General features: G+C 40.6%; 1 protein-coding gene across 1 annotated transcript in view; it reads left to right on the forward strand.

Moving 5' to 3' along the window:
- Positions 1 to 277: 277 nt before the first annotated feature.
- The window catches only part of LOC311313078 (glypican-6-like), a gene marked incomplete at both ends in the record, with an annotated part of 114,305 nt that continues 87,011 nt past the window's right edge, over positions 278 to 27,571 (forward strand). The window contains 2 exons of the mRNA XM_084443114.1: positions 278 to 428; positions 27,019 to 27,177. Coding sequence (XP_084299240.1) covers positions 278 to 428; positions 27,019 to 27,177 — 310 coding nt within the window. The remainder of the gene's footprint in view (positions 429 to 27,018; positions 27,178 to 27,571) is intronic.

Below are 27,571 nucleotides of genomic sequence, written 5' to 3' on the forward strand. Positions count from 1 at the left end.
GCCTCCCTAGGAGCGAAGTTTAGTGAACACGCGCTCGTTCTCTTCACGGATCCATGTGGCACTGGCACCTGTACTTGCGTACTTGTGTTTTCTGCGGCAAAGGAGGGCTCATCGCTGGTTGCAAAATAACATAGATTTGGAGTGAGAAAGATGTGCTGGTAGACAGTTGTAGAAAAAGTGGCAACCACTAATCGTTCTGTTATTACCTGCGGATCTACTGCAGCGGAGTTAACGGGGATCTTCAAAGGATCAGAGGGATTTGTCACACAAGTGCATCATGCTGACAATACAAATCATCATTTGCACTTTTTCGGTGCTTTCACTCGTAGCAAGAGCAGATTTCAAAGCCCGAAACTGTAGTGAGGTTAGGGACGCTTGTGTCGCTAAAGGCTTCAGCTTCGTACATGTTCCTCTCCAGGACATACCAGGTAAGGATGGACCGTCAGATTTGACTGCTTGCTCCCTGTGGTAGCCTAGGCTACACTTGGTCAGACTGGACACAATCTGATGTTTAAGGATTTTGGAGTAGAAGTTTGAAATCATAACTTTAACCGTTTTGTATGCTTAAGCTTTTATAATGATCCTGCAGTTGTTTGAAACGCGGTTTAATTTGCCAAAATAGTTTATCTAATGGTTGGTTTAAAAGGTGAACGATTTACCGGCTGGCTAATATGTAAGGCTAACAGCCTATTTATTCTATATAGCCTAATGAATTACTGTAGGCTATATTATTGTATTTTCAAATCATTTATCACAGTTCAAATATATAAAATTATATATATTTTGATTCACTGCATTATGTTCCTTCAAACGCAAAATGTAGCCTATATTTCACCTTTTACCACAATATTAAACACAACTGTAGTAGGCTACGGCAGATTAGCTGGCACATTAGCCAATGGCAGTTTTATGTTGGCCAGACCACTCTCTGCCATTCACTGCTGTGGCCTAAAGGTAAGGGCGTTCATAATCTCTATATTTATTAGATTTTCTGTGTAGGCTAAATGGAGGCAGCATCCATCCTGCTGGGAGTGCTATGTCCAGTAGAGGTCTCTGTGTTTGCCACAGATGATGAATAATCAAACACGACTAAATCATCATTCAGATTTCTGTCCTGTAAACCAGTCGATTCGTTTAAAAAAGACACTGCCTACGACTCTACATGGTCCATTTTTCCAGTGATCCAAAATTGCCTTTGGGAGAGGTGTGTAGGGTTGCCAATTAAGAATTCAACACAGAACATTGTTATGTTCATTGTTTTATTCAGTGTAGTAGATACTGAATGTGTATGAAGTTGAAGCGTCGTGTTCAGTTTTATTTCTTTTTTTCATTCTCCCAGCAGAGTTCTGGATGCTGTGTTTTACCTGTCCACAATATTAGTCATGATCCCTCAGATCACACAACTCAGTGAATCCCAGCACGAAATCTGGCTCAGGTAGATGGGCTGCGTATTTGATAACAAGTGATCCTCCAGATGTTCCTGTCATTGCTTCTTTATCTCTTAAAGGAATTAAAATCTCAGTCTCCCCTCCTTTGATCACACCTACATTAGTATTAACCCCAGACTTTACAAAAGTATGGCTATAATAGACAAAATCCACAGCATCAGTAGACAGATGGAATTTGTAGTGTGAGTGTTTAGTGAGGATACAGTGTGTGGTCGTGTTTTTATACAACTCTGTACTGTTTTTCCAGGCTTGTTGAGTTATGTAATCAACTCAATGTCAAAGCGTCATATACAGACTGCATGCCCTGAAGCATGTGTTTCTATGACAATTCATGAAGTTTTGAATAAACACACGACTGTGCTCCGTAAAGCATTGTAGCTCTTGGTCATTTCCCCTTGAGGAGATCCATCAGCCTCTAATTGTGGTCAGAGGGAGATGGATATGCCATGTGCCATTGCCATGCCATTTGATGGCTGATGCCCTAGAGACTGACAGTGTTAGAATTTGAATTAGATAGAAGACACCAGAGTTCCCTTCTTCTCCCTATGGACTGACACGTCTGGTTGTGCTTCACAATATCGATTCTCTTTTTCATCACTATCTGATACAGTATATAGTTTTTTTTCCACAGATAATGAAGCCCTCTTGACTAATACTTATAGATGAGTAGATAGTTACAGCAGTAGATACAGTTATTTAGGTAACACTTTACAATAAGGGTACATTAATAAGCGTTAGTTAATGCATTATTAAGAATTAAGTAACAGTTAACTAATGTATATTAACCATTTACTAATGTGATTTATGTTAACTAAGGTTAACTCACCTAACCCTAACCCTAACCTTAAAGAAGGTATTAATTAACATTAGTAACCTAACCTAACTCTGAATAAGCATTAGTTAACAGTTAACTAATGTTTTTGTGACCCTTATTGTAAAGTGTGACCGTTATTTATTTAGAGTAAATATGCCAAAGACATTTTAATATCTCCAATAACTGTTTTAAAAGTTTCCAAATGAACCCATTTATGCCATATAAACATGCTTTGAGGTGACTTTGGTTTGCTCCATGCTATAGCACTCTTATTAACGTAATACCAATGCTTGATACAGAGTGGCTGTGTGGAGTTTAGTTTTAGTAGTGTGTGTGGTCAGGCAGAATGAACCGGGTCAGGTGGAATGTCAGCAGTGGTGTCAGCCATATTGCCAGAAGTGCTGCTATGAGTCAGACCCGAAGGCCTGGTAGGTAGGTACAGTAATACCACGGGACCTGGCCTCCCTGCATTCTGAAGAGGCCCTGGCCTGGGCTGTCAGCAGCTACAGTGGTCAGGGCTTATGAGCTAAGAGGGACTGAACCAGTCGACCGCCCTGTCTGAGTCCTAAGTCACAGAGACTGTCAGCACAGCTAAAAATGGCCAGCGCTCCTCCTGCTCCCCTACAGTCTGGGTTCTGTGTATTTAAATAAACTGTCAGTGAGTTCATTACATACCGACCTCACTAATCCAAGCCCATCACTACCCCGGTGAAAGACTAGCCGTGCATGCAAGCTTGGATAGAGACCTGTCTCAGGTTCCAGTCTGTGAATTACCCAATGGCTGAGATGAGATGGTGAGATTTGGGAGCTAAGTCATAGACCCCTGGTGTCTTCTTGGTGGGTACGTACAACCCAGAGCTGCAGAGCCTCTTAAACTGTCTCAGCTCACCCTGTCATTCCATGTCCAGCTCAGCCTGCTTTATTCCCAGCCGGGGAACGGGACAGAAATAACGGTACTGTTATTTTATGTGTTCCTTGGCAGCATACGCATGCAGGCAAATGATCTCTGTTGAAGCGTGTAATGTGCACAGGTCCTCCTCCTGCTTGTAATGGGATGGGATGGATTAGAAAGGGCTCAATGAGGCTGCATGGGAGGAGAATGGCCAGGTGTTGCTGCCGGACAGTATTGCTATAATGCATTATCAGATTATGTTGACCTCCACACTGTCAGTCGCAGATTAATAGGTGGATTTATAGGTGAGACCCTGGGAGAGATCACACATGGCAATGTGGCCTCTTATACAGTACAAATAAGACCTTGCATTTTAATGTCCAGCCGATGAAAAGGATTTTGATTGAACTGGATTTACAGTAATTGGACTGTTGGGATTGACAGTGATTGTAAGGGTTGCACATAATAGCGTTGTTTATGTGGGACTGTGGTCTGTTGATTTTAATGTGAATATCTCCTGCTGTGACACACACAGGAGGTAGAGTGCTATTAGAAAACTCAGGACCCCAAATCATCTTTTTTTTTTACATCTTTTTTTTTTCATTCTCGGTGCCAAAGTGGATTTTTCAAACCCCCCATCGCCTTGCCATTAATCATGCTCATGAATACTAAAATGGCTGCATGATGGACTATCTCAACAGGCGCTCCTCCTCAGAGCAGGAGAAACCACTACAGACAAACAAGAGTTGCAGAGGCTCAGGAAGAACAGAATAAAACAGCTGTCGCTCAAAGGATACTGGCAGGCTCCAGCATGGAAACCTGTGGGTTAATATCTGTTGTGTAGATATGACATTGATAAGAGGATACAGCTCCCCTCCCCTCTTTGTGTCTAATTCTTTTTTTGATGAATGGGTAATTGGGTTTTTCATCTAACCCATTACCCTTTGTTTTTCATGTTGATTCTTTTGATTCTTCAATTTGGATTTGTCAGACCAACCGTAACCATTAAACACATCCATCATACATGCAGTCAAGCCCATGATTAACAGTGATATTTAACTTGAAATGACTTCTCATTAGTGTTTTGCTCTCCCCATTTATATGGATACTGTAGTGACAGTATAATTCAACCCTTCTGTACAAAGATATATTTAATAGGGTTGCAAAATTCCATGAATGTTCAAAGTTGGAAACTTTCCATGGGAATTAATGGGAATGTATGGGAATTAACAGGAATTCATTGGGAATTTTGGGATTATTTATACCAACTGTATTATCTTGTCATAAACAGACATACTGTAAATATAAACATTAATTGGAGACTAGTTCAGGGTCAATTGGCTACCAAATTGGATGACAATTGGATAAAATCCTAAAATAAGTATATAAAATAAAAAATTGTTGAAAAAAAGCTGTTAAGGCTACAAATGTACCAGAAACTTTCCGCCCCTTTGCAACCCTAATCTTTAGACATAATATATCTGTGGAAAATCAGAGAACAATTTGTGCACCACTATATTGTCATGATTTATTTTTGCAGTAAGCAGGCTGTAGTTTTGAGAGTTGTCATTTCATAAACACACATCTTTGTTGAAGACATTTTAACTTCTGAGCCTTTCACTTTTTTCTTCATTTGTTGTTGATATTCCACGGTTCCAGATTTTGTTGTTTATAGCTCATGAGTCTGTCCTCCAGTTTTCTAACAAACAATATGTAAATTATTTTTTATTTCCTTTCAGATGGTGTAGACATTTTATTTCATTCTCTTCTGATTAATATTGCATTTAGACTCAGCTTTCTCCTGTCTCCTTGTATTCACATAAGTTTACCACATAGGGTAGCAGACATTAATGAGCTGAACATGCCAACAGCAGCATTCATGTTTGACAATCACATCTGAGATGAATCTATGTAAGTAGAACATTTTGATGAAATCAGGGGGGGGCTATTAGAACAGTCTCTGTCTGCCCATTGGTGCATTTGTCACATGAGATGTACCAGGGCCCATCACAGGGAGTGCTAATCACAGTTCATTTTTCCCACTGCCAATACATTTCACATTGCTTTGTACCCAATGAACTGTACTTGGCTTCTCAGTAAATGAAAAGTCCATTCTACACGGGGCCCTTCTATTTTCCAATCCACAGAGTTTTAAGATTGAGGAGAATCCTTGCTTGTCTTGTACTTGTTACATATGTTAGGATTCTCATAGGTTAGTGTAGAGAAGGGGTGCTCAAATACAAATCCTAAAGGTCCACCATTTTCCTCCCAATAATCATATTAATTAAAAGGTAAGCAAACAATTATAATACCAATCACCATTCCCCATCACCCCCCCCCCAAACCAGTTCACAAACACACACCCAACAAAGGTGAATCATACCATTTCAAGTCCTGTCTCCTTTGATCGTTTCTGTCTCCTCTTCTCCTGACTCCTCTCCTTTTACTGGTGCTTAGCTATGAATTCTGAGAAAAGGTACAAAATGACTGTTTTGTGGCGTTTCAAATTGCCAGTTCATAAGAGCTACCGGTTCTTGGCATATCGCTTGCTCCAGTTCGCTGTTCTAATTCTTCACCAGGGACACAATATGGGAAATAAATGACAGGAACGTATTAAATGCACAAATATAATACCCAACTGTTCGTTTTGACCACCTAAGTGCCCTGCAATTATTTTAACACAATGTCACAATGTTTTCTTAACCATCGTCTTTGGCTATCAGTTGTCAGCAATGGACGATGACATCATTCATTGGCCCAACCCTACTCATTATGTCCTGTTTAGAGGGGTTAGCGTTGGCAGTGTTGCGGCTGTGGGGCGGCTGTGGTTCAGGAGGTAGAGTGGGTCGTCCAATGATCGCAGGGTCGTCGGTTCGAATCCCGCCTCCTCCAGTCTACATGTCGAAGTGTCCCTGAGCAAGACACTGAACCCCCAAATGCTCCCAGTGAGCAGACTAGCGCCTTGTATGGCCTGCTGGCAACACTAGTGTGGGAGTGTGTGTGTGTAAATGGGTGAATGAGAGGCCATTGTAAAACGCTTTGTCCCTTAGGGGTGAGAAAAGCGCTATATAAGTGCAGTCCATTTACCATTACCTCTTACCATTTTGAGGTTTTCCGCCCATGTGCCCTACCTTTGGTGACATTGGGCGGTTGGGAAACTGTCAATCTGATCTGGCAGCTCAGGGGTTATGTGAGTGGACAGCGCACATGGAGAGTTGACATCACAGCTAGCATTAGTTTCATCTGCGGCTAGCTAACGTTAGCTAGTAGCTAACTAGTAGCTAGCCTGGTGTTAGCCTCAGTTATTTCCAGTGTAGCTAGTGCAGAGGTGGCCAAAAGAAAGGTTTACAGTGGAAATCGGCAATTCAAATATGAATGGATTGAAAAATATGCCTTCATTCTCCCTCCAACGAGCACCAAACCGACGCGCTTGCAAATAATGTTTGCAACAAGCTTTCTTAAAGTTGGTGATTTTACTATTGACAGAGGTCACATATCTTCAACAACATGCTCTGCCAGAAATGTCCTTATGTCTCAAGGTTCAAACACGGTACATGGAGATCCAGAGAAATCTAATCACTGTTCGTTTTTGTTTTTTTACTGTAGACAGTTCCCTCGACTTGCACATAGATTGCACTTTACTGTGACATTGTTGCCCTTTTCTTTGATAAACTCAAAGTAATGGGATGGCTTTATCCATATCGAAAACTTCACAGAATATGCGTTGCGGTGTAGCTATGCAGATTCCAGGTGAGCTGTGGTTACAAGTCAAAGTTGAAGCCTGCAGGAGTTTACCTTCGACTACACTAACGTTAGCTGCGCTGCTGTCGTCACTCCAGAGCGCATCAAAAACGGGACATTCCTGCAAAGTTATTGCATGCTGTGTGGCCAAATGTTTTTGCATATTTGTAGTATTTATTTCTGATATAGGTTTTTGCAAGTATTGCAAGTGGCCGTGTTGTCATCTTGTCACATGAAATGTAACCACACTTTCGAACGTTTATGCCTAGACGACATGTTGCTGGCTTCTTCTACTACTTCTTCGGTCTAATAAAACCTATTATTACTTCCATGAATAAAACAAAACAAGGCAGCGTGCGTGTGACGACACTGCGCATGCGCAGCAACGACAGGAAACGATATCGGAATCGTTAAGGATTTTGGCTTACGATTCCAAGGAATCGATTCACTGGGAACCGGTTCTCAACAAGAACCAGTTTTCGATTCCCATCCCTAGTAATAACATTGCCAAAATCCTATCGATAAAGCAGTATATTACTTAGTTAATGCCAAAAGCAATATGTTACTGTAACACTTTACTTTTGTAGCATGTTACACTCAACTCTGGTCCCTGACCAGGACCTGGACTTGGTTACATTATGTGTCATTAAGATGTGTCATTCTTTAAGAACTGCGAAGACCTTGATGACATCATCCTGGACATCTGGAGATCTGCAATCTTGCCCTAATGAAAAATAACAAGCCTGATATATGGTCTCTCTCCAACATCATCCCAGTGCCTAAAGCCGGGGATCTCTCAAAGCCAGACAAGTACCGCGGCATCAGCCTGACCTGTATAATTGCAAAGATGTACAACTGCATGATACTGAAAAATCTGAGGAGTGCCATCGACCTACACTTGAGAGAGAACCAGAATGGCTTTCGAGAGGGGAGGTCCACAGTAATTCAGATCTTGGCCCGAATGGAGAATCATTGAGGAAGTGAAAAAGAACAACATGACAGCAGTGCTGTGCTTTATTGATTTCAAAAAGGCCTTTGACTCAATACACAGAGGTATCATGATGAAAATCCTTAAGGCCTATGATGTTCCCCTTAATTTACTTTGGTCCATAGGGACCGTTTATTGGAACACAAGGGCGAGGATTTTGACATCATGGCGGGAGTGTTACAAGCGGACACCCTTGCACCCTTCCTCTTTGTAATAGTCCTGGACTACGCACTGAGGTAGGCAATCCAGGGAAGAGAGGAGGATCTCGGCTTCACTATAACACCTAGGAGGTTGAGAAGGTATCCCGCTGTAGTCCTAACAGTCCTGGGCCCTGTACTATGAAACAGGATTACAGGATTAGCACAATAATTTCAGGTTCAAGACTGGTTTATGCATATCACAAATGTGGATCACTTTTCACTGTCCTATATCGCCATGGTAATTTATGCTGTCGAGCTAATCTGCTCTGGGGCAGGTTAAATTCCAGATTAAAGATCAAAACAGCAATGCCCGCTGACTGATCAAGTCACTTGGAAAATGGCATATGGACATTAATATCCCATATAGAACTTCAGTGTGCGAATTAAAAAATAATCTCAGTGCACGAAGAGTGAGAGGTTCTTTTAGGAAGACTTTTTACAGACTGTACAGTCTTTTAGGAAGACTTTTAAAGATACCTTTTTTCCCGTAAACTTATAGCCTCTCTACCTCGACATTCACTTTTTCCATATTAATATGTTTTATCTTAATCTCTAGTTCTAAACTCCTCTTTATAGAGACATTGTCTACTACAACCTGAAACTATTAAAAATTATAGCCTACATTTGCTTTATTTAAGCGTCCTTTGCAAGACTCCCAGGGTTGCAGTTGAAAGAATAAGATATATAGGCATAGGCTGCAATTGCTTTACATGCCATAAGAATACACATAGCCCAATGATCTAGCCTACTCGAGTGCATGAGGATATTGATAAAACGTAGGCAGTTGTCAATATTTTTCCGGCTTTCCTTCCTGCCATTGGCAGTAGGCTAGCGACTGTGTTGCGCCTGGATTATATAGATCATATTTCTATAATATTGCTTCTCTTGTGTAAAATTTAGTGGACGGAACTTGCGTATTGTTTGCCCATGGCTGTGTCCAAATACCCATACTAAGATGTGCGATGGTTATACCTCCCCTTTTACTGTGAATGCGCTCATACAGTAGCTAGATTGGACCAGTTGGGCAGACTTAACAAGTTCATAGCCACCGTTGTAATACCGTTTATCCATGATTGCAGTTCTTTGGTTTACTCGAGAGTAAGAGATAGATTAGATGGTTCTTGTTTATGCAGTTTGATAATATTGGATACATTTAGAGTAAACCAGTGATAGTGTATAGCTATGTATGTGTCCAACCGTGATGAAATTTGTCATGACCATAGTATGGGTGTCTGTGGGTGTACAGTATTGCAGTATCCATACTCCCATGCTCCCATTCTTATAATTTGATTTTCAAGTGCATCCTCTGGAGCATGAATATGAGACTGTGCAAATAGGGGATAGCCTACCGTTGCATATTAGAACTGCCCAGACTGGACTGGACTGGATATCTTTAAGTCTCTGCTTAGTCTCTGCTTGGATATCTTTTCTCAGTGGCCTTTATGTAATGACGAGCTTAGACAACCGATAATTTATGCTTATTTATTTATTTGTATGGTTTTTCTTTTTTCTTTCTTTTATTGTCTTGTTATTTGCTATTTATCATGTAGTATTTTGTTGTTTAGTGCCTATACTGTACAGGACTTTGGTCAACCACGGTTATTTTTAAACATGCTTTATAAATAAAGTTTGAGTTGATTTGAGGGGATGAACATCAAACTGATTCAACTTTCAAAATTGTTTTGGGTTAGTAACATTAGGGTACTGATACAAATGTCAAAAGTGTAGTGGTGCTGTTGTAACTTGTTTTCTCTAGCATCAGAGATGTTTTTGTCCCCCATTGTTTTTAGTGTCGCTGATTTACGTTGTGGTATTTTTTGCTGCGACCAGCAGTTCTATACTGTAGCTTGCTTTGTCGGCTGGTCGGTCCACAAAGCCTTTCCTGGTTAACTCAAAACGTCCTTGACCAAATATTTGGATGCTGCAACTAGAGACCATGAGTACCTATGCCAGAATTACAATGATTTGTCCATAGGTGGCTCTATAGTATTAGATTCAAAATGAAAATGTAATAATGCTGGCATTTCCATGCTGTTTGATGAAATGAAATTGGTACACATGTCTTTTCTCATGAGGAACAAATTTGCCTCAAGAACCCAAAAGGTCCGCCATGAAGGTTGAAAATTTGGCTAATCCTATAAAATGCAACTCCTCATGTACAATAAGTCCAATTGGTCGGAAATTGCACATGTATGTGTGTATGATGCATGCCTCCATATAGAGTGTGAACAGCTAAGTGATCCAATCCAAGATTGTGGAGTAATTGGCATTTAAAAAAGAAAATTTGATACAAAACACATATAATTTGACTATTTTGACCACAAACAAAAATGTATCCCGCTCTTCTTTTTAGCTGCAACTAGCAGCTCTATACTGTAGCTTGCTCTGTTGGTTGGTCAGTTGGTTAGTTGGTCGGATGGTCCACAAAAATTGGGTCCGGCTGCACATATGCACTGCACCAGCTAGTGCAAATTCTTGCTTGTTTCTTGTGCACTCCTGTTGACGTTTTCATCAATGTATTATCAGTATAATAAACCTACAAAGGGGCATGCACCATTGGTGGGGGACAGCAGGTTTACTGTGCACTTTCATATTTAAATACAAGGACCCATCATAACAGAACACGTCTTCAATAGGATGGAATTGATGTCATCTAAGGCTTTCATAATCTGTCAAAAGCTGTCCAATTAGCCGTGAAGGTATTGAAGCTGTGAAGGTATTTCCCTGTTTGGTCATGGAAATGTAATCCCATGTAAACATATTTTTGTGGATCTTGTTGACAATGATGTGATTGAAGAGATGTGGATGATGTGAACAGATGTGAAACAGCATCAGCACCATTGTGTCAAAAATCGAACACTATGTAGAACAAGTCTACAACCTCGAGTAAGCACAACTTTTTCAGCAAGACGGGGAACACGGATGATGATAGATTAAACTAAATATCAGTGGATATTTTGTATTGACACAAATGCCCTATCCTATGTTTCAGCAGCAATACACATCCAGCTACACAAGTCTGCTTGTCAAAACTGGGTGCCGTCATGAAACAAAGCCCCCTTGAATCCCTCATCGTTGTCGTTAGATCTATCTTTAGCGGGGCGTCTGCCATTCCAGTCATATTGACGTCTGACTAGACATGATGTGCAGCCTGAGGAGATGTTTGCCTTTGCAGTGCCCCTGGGAAGGGGGCAGTGAGGTGTATGCTCAGTGAGGGGCCGAGGTGTATCTATTGAGGGGTTGAGGGGTCCCTCTTAGGCCAGTGCCGCTGAACTGAGCTGTAAATGAGGAGTGAGAGGTAATGATCGGCGCGGGCCTCAGGGCCGTGCTAGTCTCTGCACGGCCACCAGCTGCTACCTGGACGCCTCTGCTCTGTCGTGCTCCAGTTAGCAAGTTGACGCATAGGAGAGCGTCTCTCTTACTCTAGGCCTGAGCGTTCTAGGCCTGCTGCCCAAGGAGAGATTGAATGTCGACACCAGTCTTTTCATTCCTCCATTAGGCCTTTTAGTACATGCTCCTCAATAAATATCAAAGCCAGACATAGTACTATGTATGCTGGTTATGCGCTGCTTATCATTCCACACTGTAGTGTACATGGCGTTTGGGTATTCCATAAGGTATCATCTGGACAGGCTTGGATGGATGGTATTTGTGTTACAGATGTTATACCCCACTGTAGTGTGCACTGGTAGTATATCAGAAATGCACACCAGAGAACCTCTGTATGTGTTTGCTCCTGATGCACTGTGACTGCACTAATCCAGTGCAACTTCTAATTATATTGCAAGGACGCTCTCTGGAATATATTTTACAGGGCTTTTTTTTTAGCCTTGAACTTCAAGTGACTACACAGCAGTGATCTGATACAATGTTCAAGTGACTCCTTGTGCAGCATGAAAGCAAGTCAAATATTCCTGGCTATTTACTGACAGTTGAACATTTTACATACTGTAACAGGATAAGATGCCCTTTCAAAGTCTCTTTTGTAAATATGTCACATCGTAAGGATTAGATTTTTTATTTTTTTTCATGAAACTGTTGTCAAAGCTTTGCCTCTGGTGTTGGCCTGTGTGGAATGCCCTGATATGTTCCTCTCTATGACATTGTTGGAGACAGTCATATTACATAGAGCTCCTTTTCCTTCCACCCTCATTTTGACTCCCATGAGAATGCATATCATTGTGCCTGTATGTGCTACCTACAGTATACTGTTCTGTGTTACCTATATTGCACCTAGACTTATTATTCAGTGAGGCTTTTTTTTAACCCGTCCTCATTTATACAAGGACACATGCTCCCATATCAGCGACTAAGGTTATTTAAAAACACGAGACAGCTAGTTCATTTGGACTTCTGACATGGCCCAGACGAGTGCTATGGGAATATGGTGTCGTTCCATTTTGACAGGTGCAGGAAGCTGTTTCTTAAAACAATTTCCTTATTAGATATCATTTGAAGTGCGTGAGTTTGAAAGTGAGGAAAACACAGATGGCAATTTTCTGATCAGTATTGTTATTTATGCATCCTTGAACAAGGTCTTCATTATTTTCTCTTAAATAATTAAATTATTAACAAGGAAGTTTCTTCACATAAACCTAAGTCATTGTATTTAGAAAAGTGTGATTGCCTCCATCCCAGCGACAGCGCAGGGGTGCAGTAATGTTTTTGGTGGGATGTGTTTATTCGTGTGTTTAGCAGGATTACGCAAAAACGCATTTCGAAACAACAGTAACTTGTAAACATACAACAGCCATCCCTTCACGCTGTAAACCTCCGCGAAATTCATATTCGGATTAATTTTGTGGAGGTTTACAGCGTGAAGGGATGGCTGTTGTATGTTCAGTGAAGTTAATACTGTTTACAAGGTATTGGTAAGCATAAACCATGTAATTCCTGAACTTGAAATCTACGTATATCATACTTTTTAGAGTTTTTCGAGTGTGCCCATAGCTAGCAACGAGCCAGGGTGCGCGCGCCGACGTTATTGACACAGAACTCTGTACTGCACAAAACAGAAATATTTTAACCTGTACTAGTCAGATACATGCCAAGGAAGCCAGGAATGGGGCTAAACATGAAATTCAGTGTCCTTATCCTTTAATGCAAATGACCTGCATGATCCCAGTCTTTGCAAAATCATTTAGACTGTGACTAAAAACTCAACTTCTAGATGTGAGAGGGTGTCATTTTTCGAAGTCTAGTGTTCGGAGATTGCACTTTGTCTAAATTATATAATTCTGCTGCTGTCTTTGGAGATTGCATTTTAACTATTATAAAAAAGAATAACATAGAACAGATTAGAATAGCAGAACATAATCAAATCGAAAAGAATATCCTAACAAAATGAGGCCTACTTTTTACAATGCGCACCATGCATTTTAGAGATTGGGCTGGACTTTACACTTTTGTCTGCAGCACCCTGCTCAAAATACACTCCTGTAGCTATGTATGGAAGCAAATCAGTCATCAGTCTTAACACAAATTATATAATTAGGAAACTAGTAGTCTATTTTATAGGCTATAGCCTATTTTTTGTCTAATAAGCTTTAGCGCTCGATGAATAAGCTAGATCTATATAGAATTTTGGTCGGACAAGAGAGCCTATTTCGACTAAGCAATCAAATTAAATCCTACAATCACATTCTGGGCTTTAAAATTATGTGTTATAATTTAACTGTACAATAGCCGAACGTCCTTCATCGTTATCAAAATGTGATCGCTTTCGCCTGTTTACACGACAACGGAATCCAGGAAAATGAGAACGGAAACACCCCTCACGCCGTTTTCGAAATTTCACAGGTTTTCAAAACATTATTGCCGTTGCCGTGTAACTGTGAGGTGCATAAGGGAACCAAATGTTTTTGAAACGTTGCCGTGTAACCCAGGCCTGATTTTCATGACACTCGGTGGAGGTGTCTGTAGCATGGGCCAACTTAGAACCCATTCAATCTTGCAGTGGATCAGAATCACGGGGTGGGTCCATTCATTTTTTGGACTTGGGGAGCGATAAATTCCCCCCATTCATTGTCAATAGAGGGAATTGAAACCATATCTCGACATGGGAAGGTCACAGAGACATGGGGTTTGGACTGGCATAAAGCTCTTGTCCTAACGAATGCAGTAATGCCAAACATGTTGCTTGTGTACACGTGTGCATGCACACAGCCACGACATGCATTCATAGGTGGAGGTCTGTGCTCTCTGGGCACCATTTCTAGTATTTGTTATGTAATGATAATATTACCTCCGCCCTAGTGACAACGCAGGGCGAGAGGTAATGTTTTCGGTGGCGAGTGTTTATTTATTTATTGATTGGTTTATTTGTTAGGATTGCACAAAAACCTGACAGATTTCCATGATACTCGGTGAAGGGGTGTAGCATGGGCCAATTTAGAACCTATACAATTTCAGAGTGGATCCAAATCACAGGGCGGATCCATGAATTAAAACTAAACTTAGAAGGAAGCCAGCTCCCTGTGTGGGGTGCTAGAAACACAGGGTTTGGACTGGGGTGTGCAGAGGGAGAGCCCGGAGTGCACCGAACCACCCCCCGCCGGCTGTGATCCGAGATGGGTGCCACAGAGCTGCTCAAACACGGCCGCTCATTTACCTCCATTCATTTTTTGGACTTGGGCTAAGGAACAAACCCCACCCCCCATTCATTGTCAATGAATCTGAAACATCTTGACATGGAAAGGTCACAGAGACACGGTGTATGGACTGGCAAAAGCTCTCGACGTAACGAATGCAGCAATACCAAACATGGCCTGCTTGCACGCATGTGCGCATGCACACATGCTCACATGTACACAGCCACAACATGCATTCATGGGCAGAAGTCTGTGCTCCCCGAACACCATTTCTAGTTTATTATGGGTCACATTTTAATTGAGAGAGAAAAAAATATGTATTAGGAGAGAAATTCTGGTCTCACATTATTGGTGGTTTTATGACAGCAAAACTTCTGCTGTCTCTGGAACTCATGAATAATGTTTCACTGTAAATGTTGTTTGTCTAACTTGGCATGTGCACCAGCATTCATGAGCTGCACTATTAAACTCAGTTCTCCCTGAAAGCGCTGTGGTTACTATGCCTCCAGGGTTTCCCCACAGTCAGAATCCTCCGCTGTAACGGATCAATGTTGTGCTATAACTCTATATAGCTATATATAACCTTTTGGCCATGGTTTGAATTTTAATGGGAAGGTGGAATGGGTCGGCAGATTCAATCGATGTCAAGGGCCTAAAGTGGGAAGGGGAAGTTCAACACTAAACTAAACAGGCTAACTTTATGTACACGGTATGGACTTGTTTGGAACTACTTAAGGTAGGGGTGCCCACACTTTTTTGGCCTGTGAGCTAATTTAAAAATTACCAGCTCAGCAAGACCTGCCCAGACCCACCCCACCAGCGGTCAACGCCCTTGGCCTTCTGTCACTTACCATTGGTTAGTTTTAATTCACATCTCATTAAAGTCATATCTTAATGGGGGCGCTCCGGTAGCTCAATGGGCTGGGGCGCTTACCATGTAAAGGCTAGTCCTTTCTGCAGCGGCGTGGGTTTGAATCCGGCCCACGCTTTTTGCTGCGTGTCTTCCCCCCTCTCTCTCCCACCTTTCCTGTCTGTCACCTACACTGTCCTATCAAATAAAGCAGAAATGCGTAAAAAAAAAAAAGAGTCATATTTTAATAAGAATCCCATTGCTGAATTGCTGAAAACAATTAAAAATGTACCGAAATAACAACATGAAGGCTACTGTTTCAAAATCAAATAATACATATATTAATCAAGCTACTTCACACTGGAAATGGGAGGTTAACTTTGTTGTATATGTGCCTTGCACGGTCTTTACAGGTAACAGTCAGCTTAGCAGAACACAGTCTTTAGCCTACTTAAATAACTCAGCACAGCACACTACACTGATGACTTGCACGGGATGGAGTCAGTGCAAAATAGTTTTGGATTGTCAATGTCGACGTCATTTTATTTATATAGCACAATTCATACAAATCAATGTAGCACATAGTGCTTTACATAAAAAGAGATGGATAAAAACATGAATCGTGTAAACACAATGAGAACAGATTTAAAAGAAACAGTAAAATTAAAAGAATTAAACTCAATATTAAAGCAATACATAGCGTTTTCTCAGAATTTCTCGGAACTGCGCCCCCACAGACTCTGCAAAGTCGTAAAGTTATCAGATTGTCTTTTTCTTCTTCTGGCTTCCTCTGTGATGTTTCGCTTCGGTTTTCTCACCTCCGCCATGATATCATTGAGCTGAAAAACGCATGATATCTATAGACGCCGGAATAGTTAGCTACTACTGTGTTGTTTAAGCACAATGTTGCGCATGCACACTTCGACTGAATGCTGCGTCCCAGGGGCGCGAGTTTTAAAAGGTAATACATGTCAATGTATTATCTTTCTGAGTAAACTGTTTGGACAATTCAGCTTACCTTTTGTAAATCTAATTGGAGAATTAGCACCAGACATGTTTGTAAAGGTCTAAATATCGCATTGTATTGCTTTAAAGCCTGGTAGATTGCTGCACAGGTTTCAGCAACGAGTTCTTCAAAATTGTTGACACTCCCACTCTGAATTAATAAGCTCTTGAAGCTTTCCCCTGTAAACACAAGTTTAAGCACTTTATTCAAAATCCTTGTGCTTACCTGTCGCCAAGAATAATAATTCTCGAGACCTCGAGGGTCTTTTATTCGCCACACAGTGTTGACACACAAATACACACGGTGAAAGAGCGGCGACAACCACACACAAAACACATGCATCTGCGTTCGCCGGTGGAAATTCTTCTTTGCATTTCACCCATCCCAGTCCAAGTCCTGGCTAGGGACCGGACTGAAGAGCCTGTTCATCTGCATGCTTTTTCGTATTGGGTTCTTAGGGAGGAAACTTGCAAACACAGAGAAAACATGCAACTCCACACAGAAAGGCCTAGAGACCTTCTTGCTGTGAGGCGACAGTGTTAAGTACTGCGCCACGATGCTGAATGTGAGCTTGCTCAAGGACACTTCGGCACTCTGGAAGCTGGGATCGAACTGGGGATCTTGCAATACCCAGCCGTCCAGTCTACCTCCTGAGCTACGTGCCACCCCAAGCACAGCGCACTAACCATCAGACGTTCGCCTACGGCGATACAATCACGGTAATTTGTGGTTTTGACTCAGGATGAGTGGACTGACTAGATATTTCATTTATTTCTAGCACATTTGGGAAAGTAGGATCCATGCATGCATGCTTTCACCTATTTGTGCGGTTTATCCTTTTCTTTCGCCTACACCTCTTCATCTGTTCCACCATACAAGGAGCCGGGGCTGATAACAAGTGCTAATTTCAATTTATCAGACCTCTTCAATTTACACAATTTAGTAGACATTCTCAGAGATTACAGTCTAAGTGCTGTAGCTAACAGTTGTAACTAAACAAACGCTGCATTGTTTACAGTTTATACATCCGGTGGTCTTCCATTTCCCCTTGATGATACAGACTACTACCACCTGGTGGTGTGGAGTTATCTCATCTCACACAAGTTCAGAAACCTACACGCTTGTCGGCTGCCGGCTGTTGTCCGCTCGGTGTGTTCAAGTGAAACTTGTCGGCCCTGGAACAGGCCATGCTAGGTGACGCGAGGCGATACAGCAGTTGTCCTTATCGGCACTAGTTCTTTGATGTCAGGTTAGTGTGTAAGTTTAAAATGTATTTGTTGTTCGATTGGAAGCCAGTGGTGTTTTTGGAGGACCGGGGTTATGTGATCTCTGGTGCGGGCATGAGTGAGTAGACGGGTAGCAGAGTTCTGGATGTATTGAATTTTGTTGAGAACTTTTGTGGGTGTGCCTTAGAGGATGCTATTGCAGTAGTCAAAGTCTTGGAAGTGATGAAGGCATTGCATTTCAGCAGCTGAGGACAGGAATGGGCTAGGCGGGCAATGTTTTTAAAGATTTTTTGTTGTTGTTGTATTTTTATACTTTGAGATGGAGCATGAGGTATCTTTAAAAGCTAGTTAGCAGGGGTCTTGGGAGACAGCAGATGGCCAGAGAACAGACTGCCCGTTGAGATAAGTCTCTTCAGCCAAGTATACTAAATTAATACTTCAGAGAGTTGGCCTACCTTTTCTGGCATGGAAATGGAACCTTCATAGTCTTTTAAGTGGTCTTGTGGAAAAATAGGCTCTGTAGAACACATATCAATAGCAGTGAGAACATAATTTTATTTTCTTTGTGACTCATTTTCTTAACACATTTGCACACAGGTCGGCATGTTGATCACCAGACGATTAGCAAAATTAACAGACTGGGAGGTCAACCACTTCGGACAATGGGTTTCCCTGTAGGCTACAGCTGTCAGAATGCTTACTGCAAGTTCTGAAGATAGTCAGTGCTTTTTACAGTAGTACAGTAAAACAGTCTACAATCTCAGCTGTAAAGTCAAGTCAATCAAGCTGTCAACTCAATAAAATCAAGCTGTGTCAATTCAAGTCATATCTGGAGTGTGACTTAACAGTCTTGTCCAAGAAACGTCTGGACACCAAAACAAACTGTCTTAGCTCACTCCAAGCTGGCTCAGGTCCATGGCATCCAGCCAGTCTGAGGATGCATTGAACAGTCTGATGGCAGCTTTTTGGAAGGACCTATGAAAGCGCTCCATAGAGCAAGGGCAGGATCAGTCAGCTGCTGAAGGTACTCCTCTGCCTGACCAGTGCCATGAAGAGGTGGGAGACATCCATGATGGCCCTCAATTTGGCCAGTATTCTTCTCTCCACCGCTACTTTGTACAGAGCCTGCCCTCCTGACCAGCTTGTTCATCCTGTTAGAAAATCATATAAAGAAAGACACTTGTCATCCGTCGCTGAGTGTACCGTAGTAAGGACAAGTACTACACCTTAGTAGAGAGTGCATGGAATATAAATGTCTTCCTCTATTACTGTTGTGGAAGAGCTTCATCAGCCGTGATAATGGGAGAGCTGAACTGACTGACACTGTACTGATTACACACGCTGGAGTGACAGGAGGTAATTGTGACTCATAATGACAGCTCCTATAGCTGTTGATACTGAATGCATGCATAGGCTTGCTCATTACCTCTGCTCCGCGCTAACATGTTGGCAGTGTTGCAATGGCACAATTTTTTACCTTCCTGGATAAATTAAAGCAATACATCGCGTTTTCTCGGAACTGCGCCCCCATAGGCTCTGCGAGTAAGTGCACTGTCGTACTGTCGTAACGTTATCAGATTGTCTTTTTCTTTTTCTGGCTTCCTCCGTGATGTTTCGCTTTGGTTTTCTCACCTCCGCCATGATATCATTGAGCTAAAAAAAATGCATGATATCCATAGATGCCGGAATAGTTAGCTACTACTGTGTTGTTTAAGCACAACGTTGCGCATGCACACTTCAACTGAATGCTGCGTCCCGGGGGCGCGAGTTTTAAAACGTAATAAATGTCAATGTATTATCTTTCTGAGTAGACTGTTTGCACGATTCAGCTTACTTTTAGTAAATCTAATTGGAGAATTAGCACCAGATATGTTTGTAAAGGTCCAAATATCGCAATGTATTGCTTTAAACAAGTTTAGATTCAACTTTATTTTACTTAATTTTACTTTACTTTATTGGTACGGTGTACATTGCCTGTCTAACCCCGGTCTGTGAAGTCTGTTTATTCTTTACAAACCGTAATGTTCATATAGTTTTTAGATTGAGTTCACTTACATGACGAAATGAGGTCATGCTGCTGCTTGCCTGCATGTGAAAACGTCTTCACTGGGAAGCGCCGGAACCCTGACAGTTCGCAGAGCACAGGGGACCAGGAGGATGCGGCTGATGCTTGGATGTTGCCTTGGGACACGTCTCTTTATTTCACCCTATCTTTTAATTTCTAACAATCTTAATGCTTTTACTTTTGTTTCTTTTAAATCTGTTCTCACTGTGTTTGTATGATTTACGTTCTTATCGGTCTCCTTTTATGTAAAGCATTATGTGCTATATTGATTTGTATGAATGGTGCTACAGTATATAAATAAAATGACATTGACATTGACCCTCACAATTCTCTTTATACTGAGTGACCTGAAAAAGGCCAGCTTTGACACCAGGACATTAACAGGAAATAGTGTGCCCCTCTCAGTTCTTAGAGCAGGGCTAACTCAGGATCCCACACTGCTTCAGGTGACAACAATCACACCCAGCAACACACTGGCCAGATGCAAAGAAAGACCTCATCTACTATTGAGAGCACAGTCAAGGAGTAGAAAACGTCAGTATGAAGACAGTATGAAGTCTGCATTACTCCTCAATGTGGACATGGCCATCATACAGTAGTGTTCTCAAAACTTTTAATATATGGAACAAAATAAAGTTGAATTCCCCACTGAGAATGTGCTATCTGGTCCTGGCCGCTAATGGAGAATGTCTATTCCCATACACTCGCAGAAACTCATGTGTGAGACCACTGTGCTGTTTTAACCTTGTCAGTAAAGGACACAGCACCTTTGCTGAGTCCCGAGGTCCCTGGAAGAGCCTTCAGGGATGTTGATGTAGGACATCCTCGTTTTAAGTGATGTTTTGCTCTGTTGAGACGGGAGAAACACACGGCGGGGTTATGTGTCAGTGCGGAAGAGCTCTCTCAGTGTGACACATCTGATGGAGAGCCGCACTCCCGTAGCCGTGGCCAAAGGGACCTCTCTTCCCCCCTAACCTCTGTCCCATTAGGCTACTTTCAGAATGTGTGCACTAAACAAGCCACTCTCAAAACTTTTTACACAGGGATACTCTAGAGCATCGTTCTCGGACTGGTCATCGGACTGGGTTCTGCCTGCCCCTCAGCTTGTCAGTGGTGGAAGCACTGTCTCATCCCAGGGCCACCAAAGAAAATTATTTTTAAAGCTATTTATCTGGGCAGTAAGTGTTTATTGGCTTGTAAAAACACTATATAAAACTGTGGAATAAACACAAATAAACATTAAAGGAGTAGTAAAGGGAAAAATCATGTTTAGCACTGTTTTAAGGTTACTTATGACCATATACAATGGTTCAGATCAAAAAGTTGACAAAACTAGCACTTTTGAGAAAGTGATAATTGCTCTACTACCGTTTTGGTCATACAATGGATGTGGGTGGGCACTGTGAAAAACATTCAAAAAACATGTTAAACTCTCAATTTCAAAGACAAGAATCTCACCGAGGTGTTAGTTGGCGTTCTGACATATAATTTGCCATAAAGTAAGATTCTAGTTCATCTGGAAAGGCTTTTTAAAATATTTAGCATAGAACTATTTAGTCGCGGCACATACATGTGTAAACTTCTGCAATCTAGGTAGCCTAGCAACATAAACAATAACAATAGCTACCATAAGTAGTTCCGCTTCCTGAATCCCCTCTGCGGATTGATCTACACATCTACAACGGTCGCGTCAATACAAGTCAATGGATTTCATAAAATGATCAATAAAACCCTACAGGATTCATACTTTGGGGTGAATTTGATGTCAGAACACCAACGGACACCAATTACCCCCTCGGTGAGCTTCTTGTCTTTGAAATCAATAGTTTAACATGTTTTTGAATGATTTTTCACGGTGCCCACCCACATCCATTGTATGACCTGTGGTATGAACGGTGGTAGAGCAATTATCAACTTTCTCAAAAGTGCTAGTTTTGTCAACTTTTTGATCTGAACCATTGTATATGATCATAAGTAACCTTAAAACAGGGCTAAACATGATTTTTCCCTTTACTACTCCTTTAATACAAAAAAGTAATACAAATATCTTAAGAATAAAAAACAACAGTGACTGTCCATGGTGTAGGTTGGCAGTCTGAAGAGAATCAGAGGTACTTTGAATTAAAAAATAAATAAAAAATAAAGCTTTATTAAAAAATGGACCAAAATATGAAATTATTGTTTATAAAAGAAGTTGGTATTTTGTGTGGCCTCCCTTAGAATACAAAAACTACTGTGTCATTTTAGTAGTCCTGTCGTAAATGCTTCCCAAGCTTCTTGCTGGATTACTGATGTTATTATTATTATTATTATTATTAATGTTTATTTGTAAACTGTAATGTTATATAGTGTTTACAAGCACATAAACACTTACTGTGCATATAAATAGCTTTAAACAATTTTCTTAAAGGGGGCCTAAGACCTTTGCACATTACTGTATATTACGGTGAATATGGAAAAACTGGGAATCTATATTCTGGGGAATGTATACATTTCCCACTCGGACGATGAATCTGTACATTCCCCACAGTTTATCTATAAATTCCCTGGTGAATGTGGAACAATCTCTGTGCCCTTTTGACGAGGATACACACATTTTGGCATTAGCAAGAATAGGAAGTAGGCTAGACTTTTTATATTATCCAAATCGTGTTTCTGTCAGCCAGTCAAGCGTGTGAGATAAGCTGCTGGTTAGCCAGCTTGCGATGCTATTTTGGGAACGATTGAGGAGAGTATGTCATCATAAGCAACTGCATCTGCGACGGTGCAGTTTTCTGGAAGGCAAAACTTGTATTTCTTTTCACATTAACAGAGGACTCTATAGATAAACCGCAGGTAATGTATAGATTCACCGTCCAAGTGGGAAATGTATACATTCCCCGGTTAATGTATAGATAGGACGTTTTTCCACATTCACCGTAACATATATACAGTATAATATTTCATTTTATTAGTCCCCTCTGTTGCACTACAGTGCTCCCACTCACAGACAACACACAAACACACACACAGAACTGGAGAGGGTTAGAGAGATAGGCCTAGTTCTTGGGGAGAAAAGTGCTCAGTGGTAGAAGTCAGTTCATTTGAGTTAATACCTTTATACTGTACATAGACGCTGTGATGATGTTCTGTACAGTCACAAAGCTTGACTGGGAAAGAGAGATCGAATAGGAAAGTGTAACTAGAAAATACATTTCCTGGAGAAAATGTGAGGTGGGCTAGTTGCTGAAGCTGGTTGTAACAACTACTGCCAATAATATTATAACTTCTAACTATTGTAAATACTGTATAACTACTATAAACACTATTGTTATTACTATTATAACTACAAATATAACTGTTAGCACTACCAATACTACTAAATAAATTTCAATATAAATATAAAAAACTACTGCTTGTCTCATCGTTTTAATAAGCTCAATAGCTCAAAAAAGGTATAAATATTAGTTTACAGTCTGAATGTCATTCGGAATATGTATTTGAATATAAGGAAGATAGGATGGTAGGACGGAAGTTAGTAGCCTAAGGAAGGAAGGTAGGAATACAAATGCTACCACAGTAGTTGTTGGAGGTGTTGGTATGGAAGTTGAGGTGAATTCTACTACTGTTGTTATAAAAAAGGATGCCTGTTGAGAGGATTACCCTACATTAACAGATCATCACTGCAGTGGTGTAAGGGTTAACAGTAGTATTAGGGTTAACAGTAACCTTACTGTTAGAGTTACTACTGCCAGTACTATTCTATATAACTACTGTATATATAACTACTATAAACTCAATTGTTATTACTATTATAGCTACAAATATAACTTAGCACTACCAATAATAATAACTATAACTAAATATTAATAAATCCTGTAGGGTTTTATGGATCATTTTATGAAATCCATTGACTTGTATTGACGCGACCATTGTAGATGTGTAGATCAATCCGCAGGGGGGATTCAGGAAGCGGGACTACTTATGGTAGCTATTGTTATTGTTTATGTTAGCTAGGCTAGCTAGTTTGCTCACTGCTCACACTACTCTTTCACTCACAGACAAGGAAGCCCTAGGCTACAGTTCAGAAAACGCTTATCAAAATGGCTGATCTTGAAGAGTATGAATTTGATCGCGAGGAATTAGACTTTGACGGCAGCGCTTATAGTTTCGAGCCTGAATATAGTGAGGAGGAACTACAGCAAATGGAAGAGATGGAGGCTCTCCGAACCGCAGAGCCAGAGACGGTCGATGAAGCTGTCGCTATACCACGAACCACAGGTGTTTGGTGGTGTGCTTGCTTTAAAAAGCCTTTCCAGATTAACTAGAATCTTACTTTATGGCGAATTATATGTCAGAACGCCAACGAACACCTCGGTGAGTTTCTTGTCTTTGAAATTGAGAGTTTAATATGTTTTTTGAAGGATTTTTCATGGTGCCCAACCACATCCATTGTATGACCAAAACGGTGGTAGAGCAATTATCAGACTTTCTCAAAAGTGCTAGTTTTGTCAACTTTTTGATCTGAACCATTGTATATGATCATAAGTAACTTTAAAACAGGGCTAAACATGATTTCCCCTTTACTACTCCTTTAAGAACCTTCACGCTCTCTCCTGTGAACTGTCACCATAGCAACCACAGTGCATCAGCACAGCTCTACAGCACCAAAGCACAGTACACACAGAATTTGCGGACTCACTCTCCATACGTTTCAAATGGGAGCGCAGTTGCCGAACAAATCGTCATACAGCGAAAACTATAAGTCACACAGCTTAGATATTTACATTGTACGAATCAGCACAGTTGTGTGAACATTTCGATATATAATATGTGTATAAGCTGTTAAAACTGTAGGCATAGCGACAAGTTAGAAAAAGGGTAAAAATGCAAAATTAGCAGCTCACAAGCTAGAGTGCAGCGCCATACGTTTCAATGGGGAGCGCAGTTGCCGAACAAATCGTCATACAGTGAAAACTATAGGTCATACAGCTTAGATACTTACATTGTACGAATCAGCACAGTTGTGTGAACATTTCGATATATAATGTGTGTGTGAGCTGTCAAAACTGTAGGAGTGCCAGCAGTTTACAAAATGTGTGATATTTTCAAAGCAGCAGCTGCCACCACTCTAAAAACATAATGATACTGAACATTCCACCAGCAGTTTCAATGGCACAAACATTACTATTAAAAGTAGTAAAAAATTACTAAAAAACTATTTAAAAAAATATAAAAAATCTGAATACATCCGCTAAAGAGCTTAACATCATGAACATTTTAAAGTTTGAATGAAATTTCTAGCACAAAGTATGAAGAAGTTATAAAGCGTCAAAAAACTGAGGAGAATAATAAGAAAGAAAGAAAGAAAGAAAGAAAGAAAGAAAGAAAGAAAGAAAGAAAGAAAGAAAGAAAGAAAGAAAGAAAGAAAGAAAGAAATAGTGGGAATACCACAAGTTGGGTGGTCTAATTAAGTTACATCAAGTACATTGGCTGGTTTCATCACGTGTGATCAGAAAATGTTTCTGCTTCATTTGTTTTCAAGCTCAACAGCCCCAAGGGAAACGGCTTTTGAGGCACTGTGAAATGAAGAGAAGAAAGCCATATTGCTGACTCAGCTTTATCTGTGGCCTCAGAAATGGCGGAAAATTGAATGATGTAGATCATTACCTTGTGATTCCCTTCACTATTTCCTGAATGTCATCAATTCTAATGTGATTTTGCTGTGGGATGGTATTTTTATTGGATGACATTTAAGAGTATGTTCTCCACTGGCTTTATAGTGATGGGTTATTGGTAATGACGCCCTCTGCATTATTATACCTGACAAATGTCTCGATGTCAAAGGAGAAGAAATTTAGACAGATGAAAGAGGTAACAGAGGGACAGCACTATTGATATCGAACCACAACTTCAAATGTTACAACAGAAGTAGCCTATACATCATTACACAATTGCTCAATCAAATTTCCATATCATCATCATAACCTTTATTTAGTTTCTCGGGAATACAATTGAGGGGCAAGCCCTCATTTTCAATGTAGCCGATATTACAAAACAATAAGCAACAATAAAAACAATGGTATACAATAAGATGTCATCACAAATAATCACAATATAATAAAAAATTAAACACAATAAACCAACAGCAGAGATCTGTTTGTCAGATGATACTGTAAATATGCCCCATTCCTCCATGCAGGTTTGTGGTTTCTCTTCCAGTAGGACAAAAACAATTATAAAGAGCAGTGAAACTCGTGTCTTTGTCTTTCATTGATAAATGGAGATTGGCATGAATTTCATCTCTGCACTGCCGGCAGTTTTAATTGTGGTTTGTCTGTGAGCTACTGTACATAGGTAGCTGGCAGAACGCTGAGAGACACAAGCGATTGCATGGGGAGTGGTAATGACTTTGACACACATTATGCTCTCCCTCTGTGTTTGTGTGTGTGTGTGCGCGTGTGTGTGTGCGTGAGTGAGTGGATGAGGGTACGAGGAAATGATGTCTACCAGCTATCCGCTGTATGTTTACAGATACTGTACATATTGCTTTCAATGTCTCACTCTGTGGTTCTGGACAGAGTTTACAGTATCTGATAGATATGATATGGACATACTGTAGCCTACATTCTTTTTATTCTTGACTTCCCAGTACAAGCCAACACAGGCTTACTGAAAAGCACTACTTATTAATTATTCTGTGAAAAAGAAAAGGCCTAGTACATGGACATTTTTTTCAACTGATAAAATAAATCTAGTCCCCACTTTAAAAAATAACATGTACTGTTCATATTATTAACCACTAACCACCTCTAGCCTGTGTGAGAGCTTTGGATTTTGGCCCCTGTGATTGTCATTGTAATATCACAGTGATCACTTCTCTACACTGTGAACAGCACAATTGAACCAAAAACCCTATTATCTTAATAGAGGTAGATATAATGGGAAGAGACATTTTAATAACAGCAAAATGTAAAACAGATTTGCCAGATGGTGTAATATATTTCATTGCAATTTTCTGGTATTGCAGAAATGTATTTAATGTATTCAGTGTTCTATTCAATCCCTTTTGTGTCACAGCACAGCCATGCCCCTGGTTATCAATGTCCCTCTTTGTACTTGACAGGAAATAGGCCTGTGATGAGGTGTGGATCCAGCCACCGTACTGTGATGATTTGGGATCATGTGCTCTGAGTAATAGCATGTCTGTCATTTCCAGGAGACCATCTCCGAGTCTGTCCTCAAGGCAGCACTTGTTGCACCATTGAAATGGAGGACAAGTTTGGCCAACAGAGCAAGGTTGAGTTTGATGATCTCCTTGATGAAAAGAGTCAGGAATTACGAAGCACCTTTGTGTCCAGACATAAAAAGTTTGATGGTAAGTAATGTTATGATACTGTCTTCTCTCCCTTGTTGTTCAGGTGTTTAAAAAAATATTTTTATATTTAACTTAGTCATTTTTATTGCCATTTTCAATTTTATACATATAATAAATACATATTTTTATTACAATAATACATTTAAAAAACGTATATACTGCAGTATAACTGCAGTTCAGTGTTACAGAGTATTGAGGAGTCATTGTAACTTTTAATTGGTCTTACAATTTGAATTCACTAACAGGTGTGTGCAGTTGAGCTTACTTACTCAAGAGGAAATGTCAATAGAAAACGTGCTTGTGAGTGGCAAACTCTTTTGGCTGGATTAGACATCCACGGCCCCTAGCGCTGCAGATTGATAGCTGATGGTGGAGCGTTCCAGCCTGCGTTATT

The sequence above is a fragment of the Borostomias antarcticus genome (genome assembly GCF_949987555.1).
Source record: "Borostomias antarcticus genome assembly, chromosome: 9".
Taxonomy (NCBI): Eukaryota; Metazoa; Chordata; class Actinopteri; order Stomiiformes; family Stomiidae; genus Borostomias; species Borostomias antarcticus.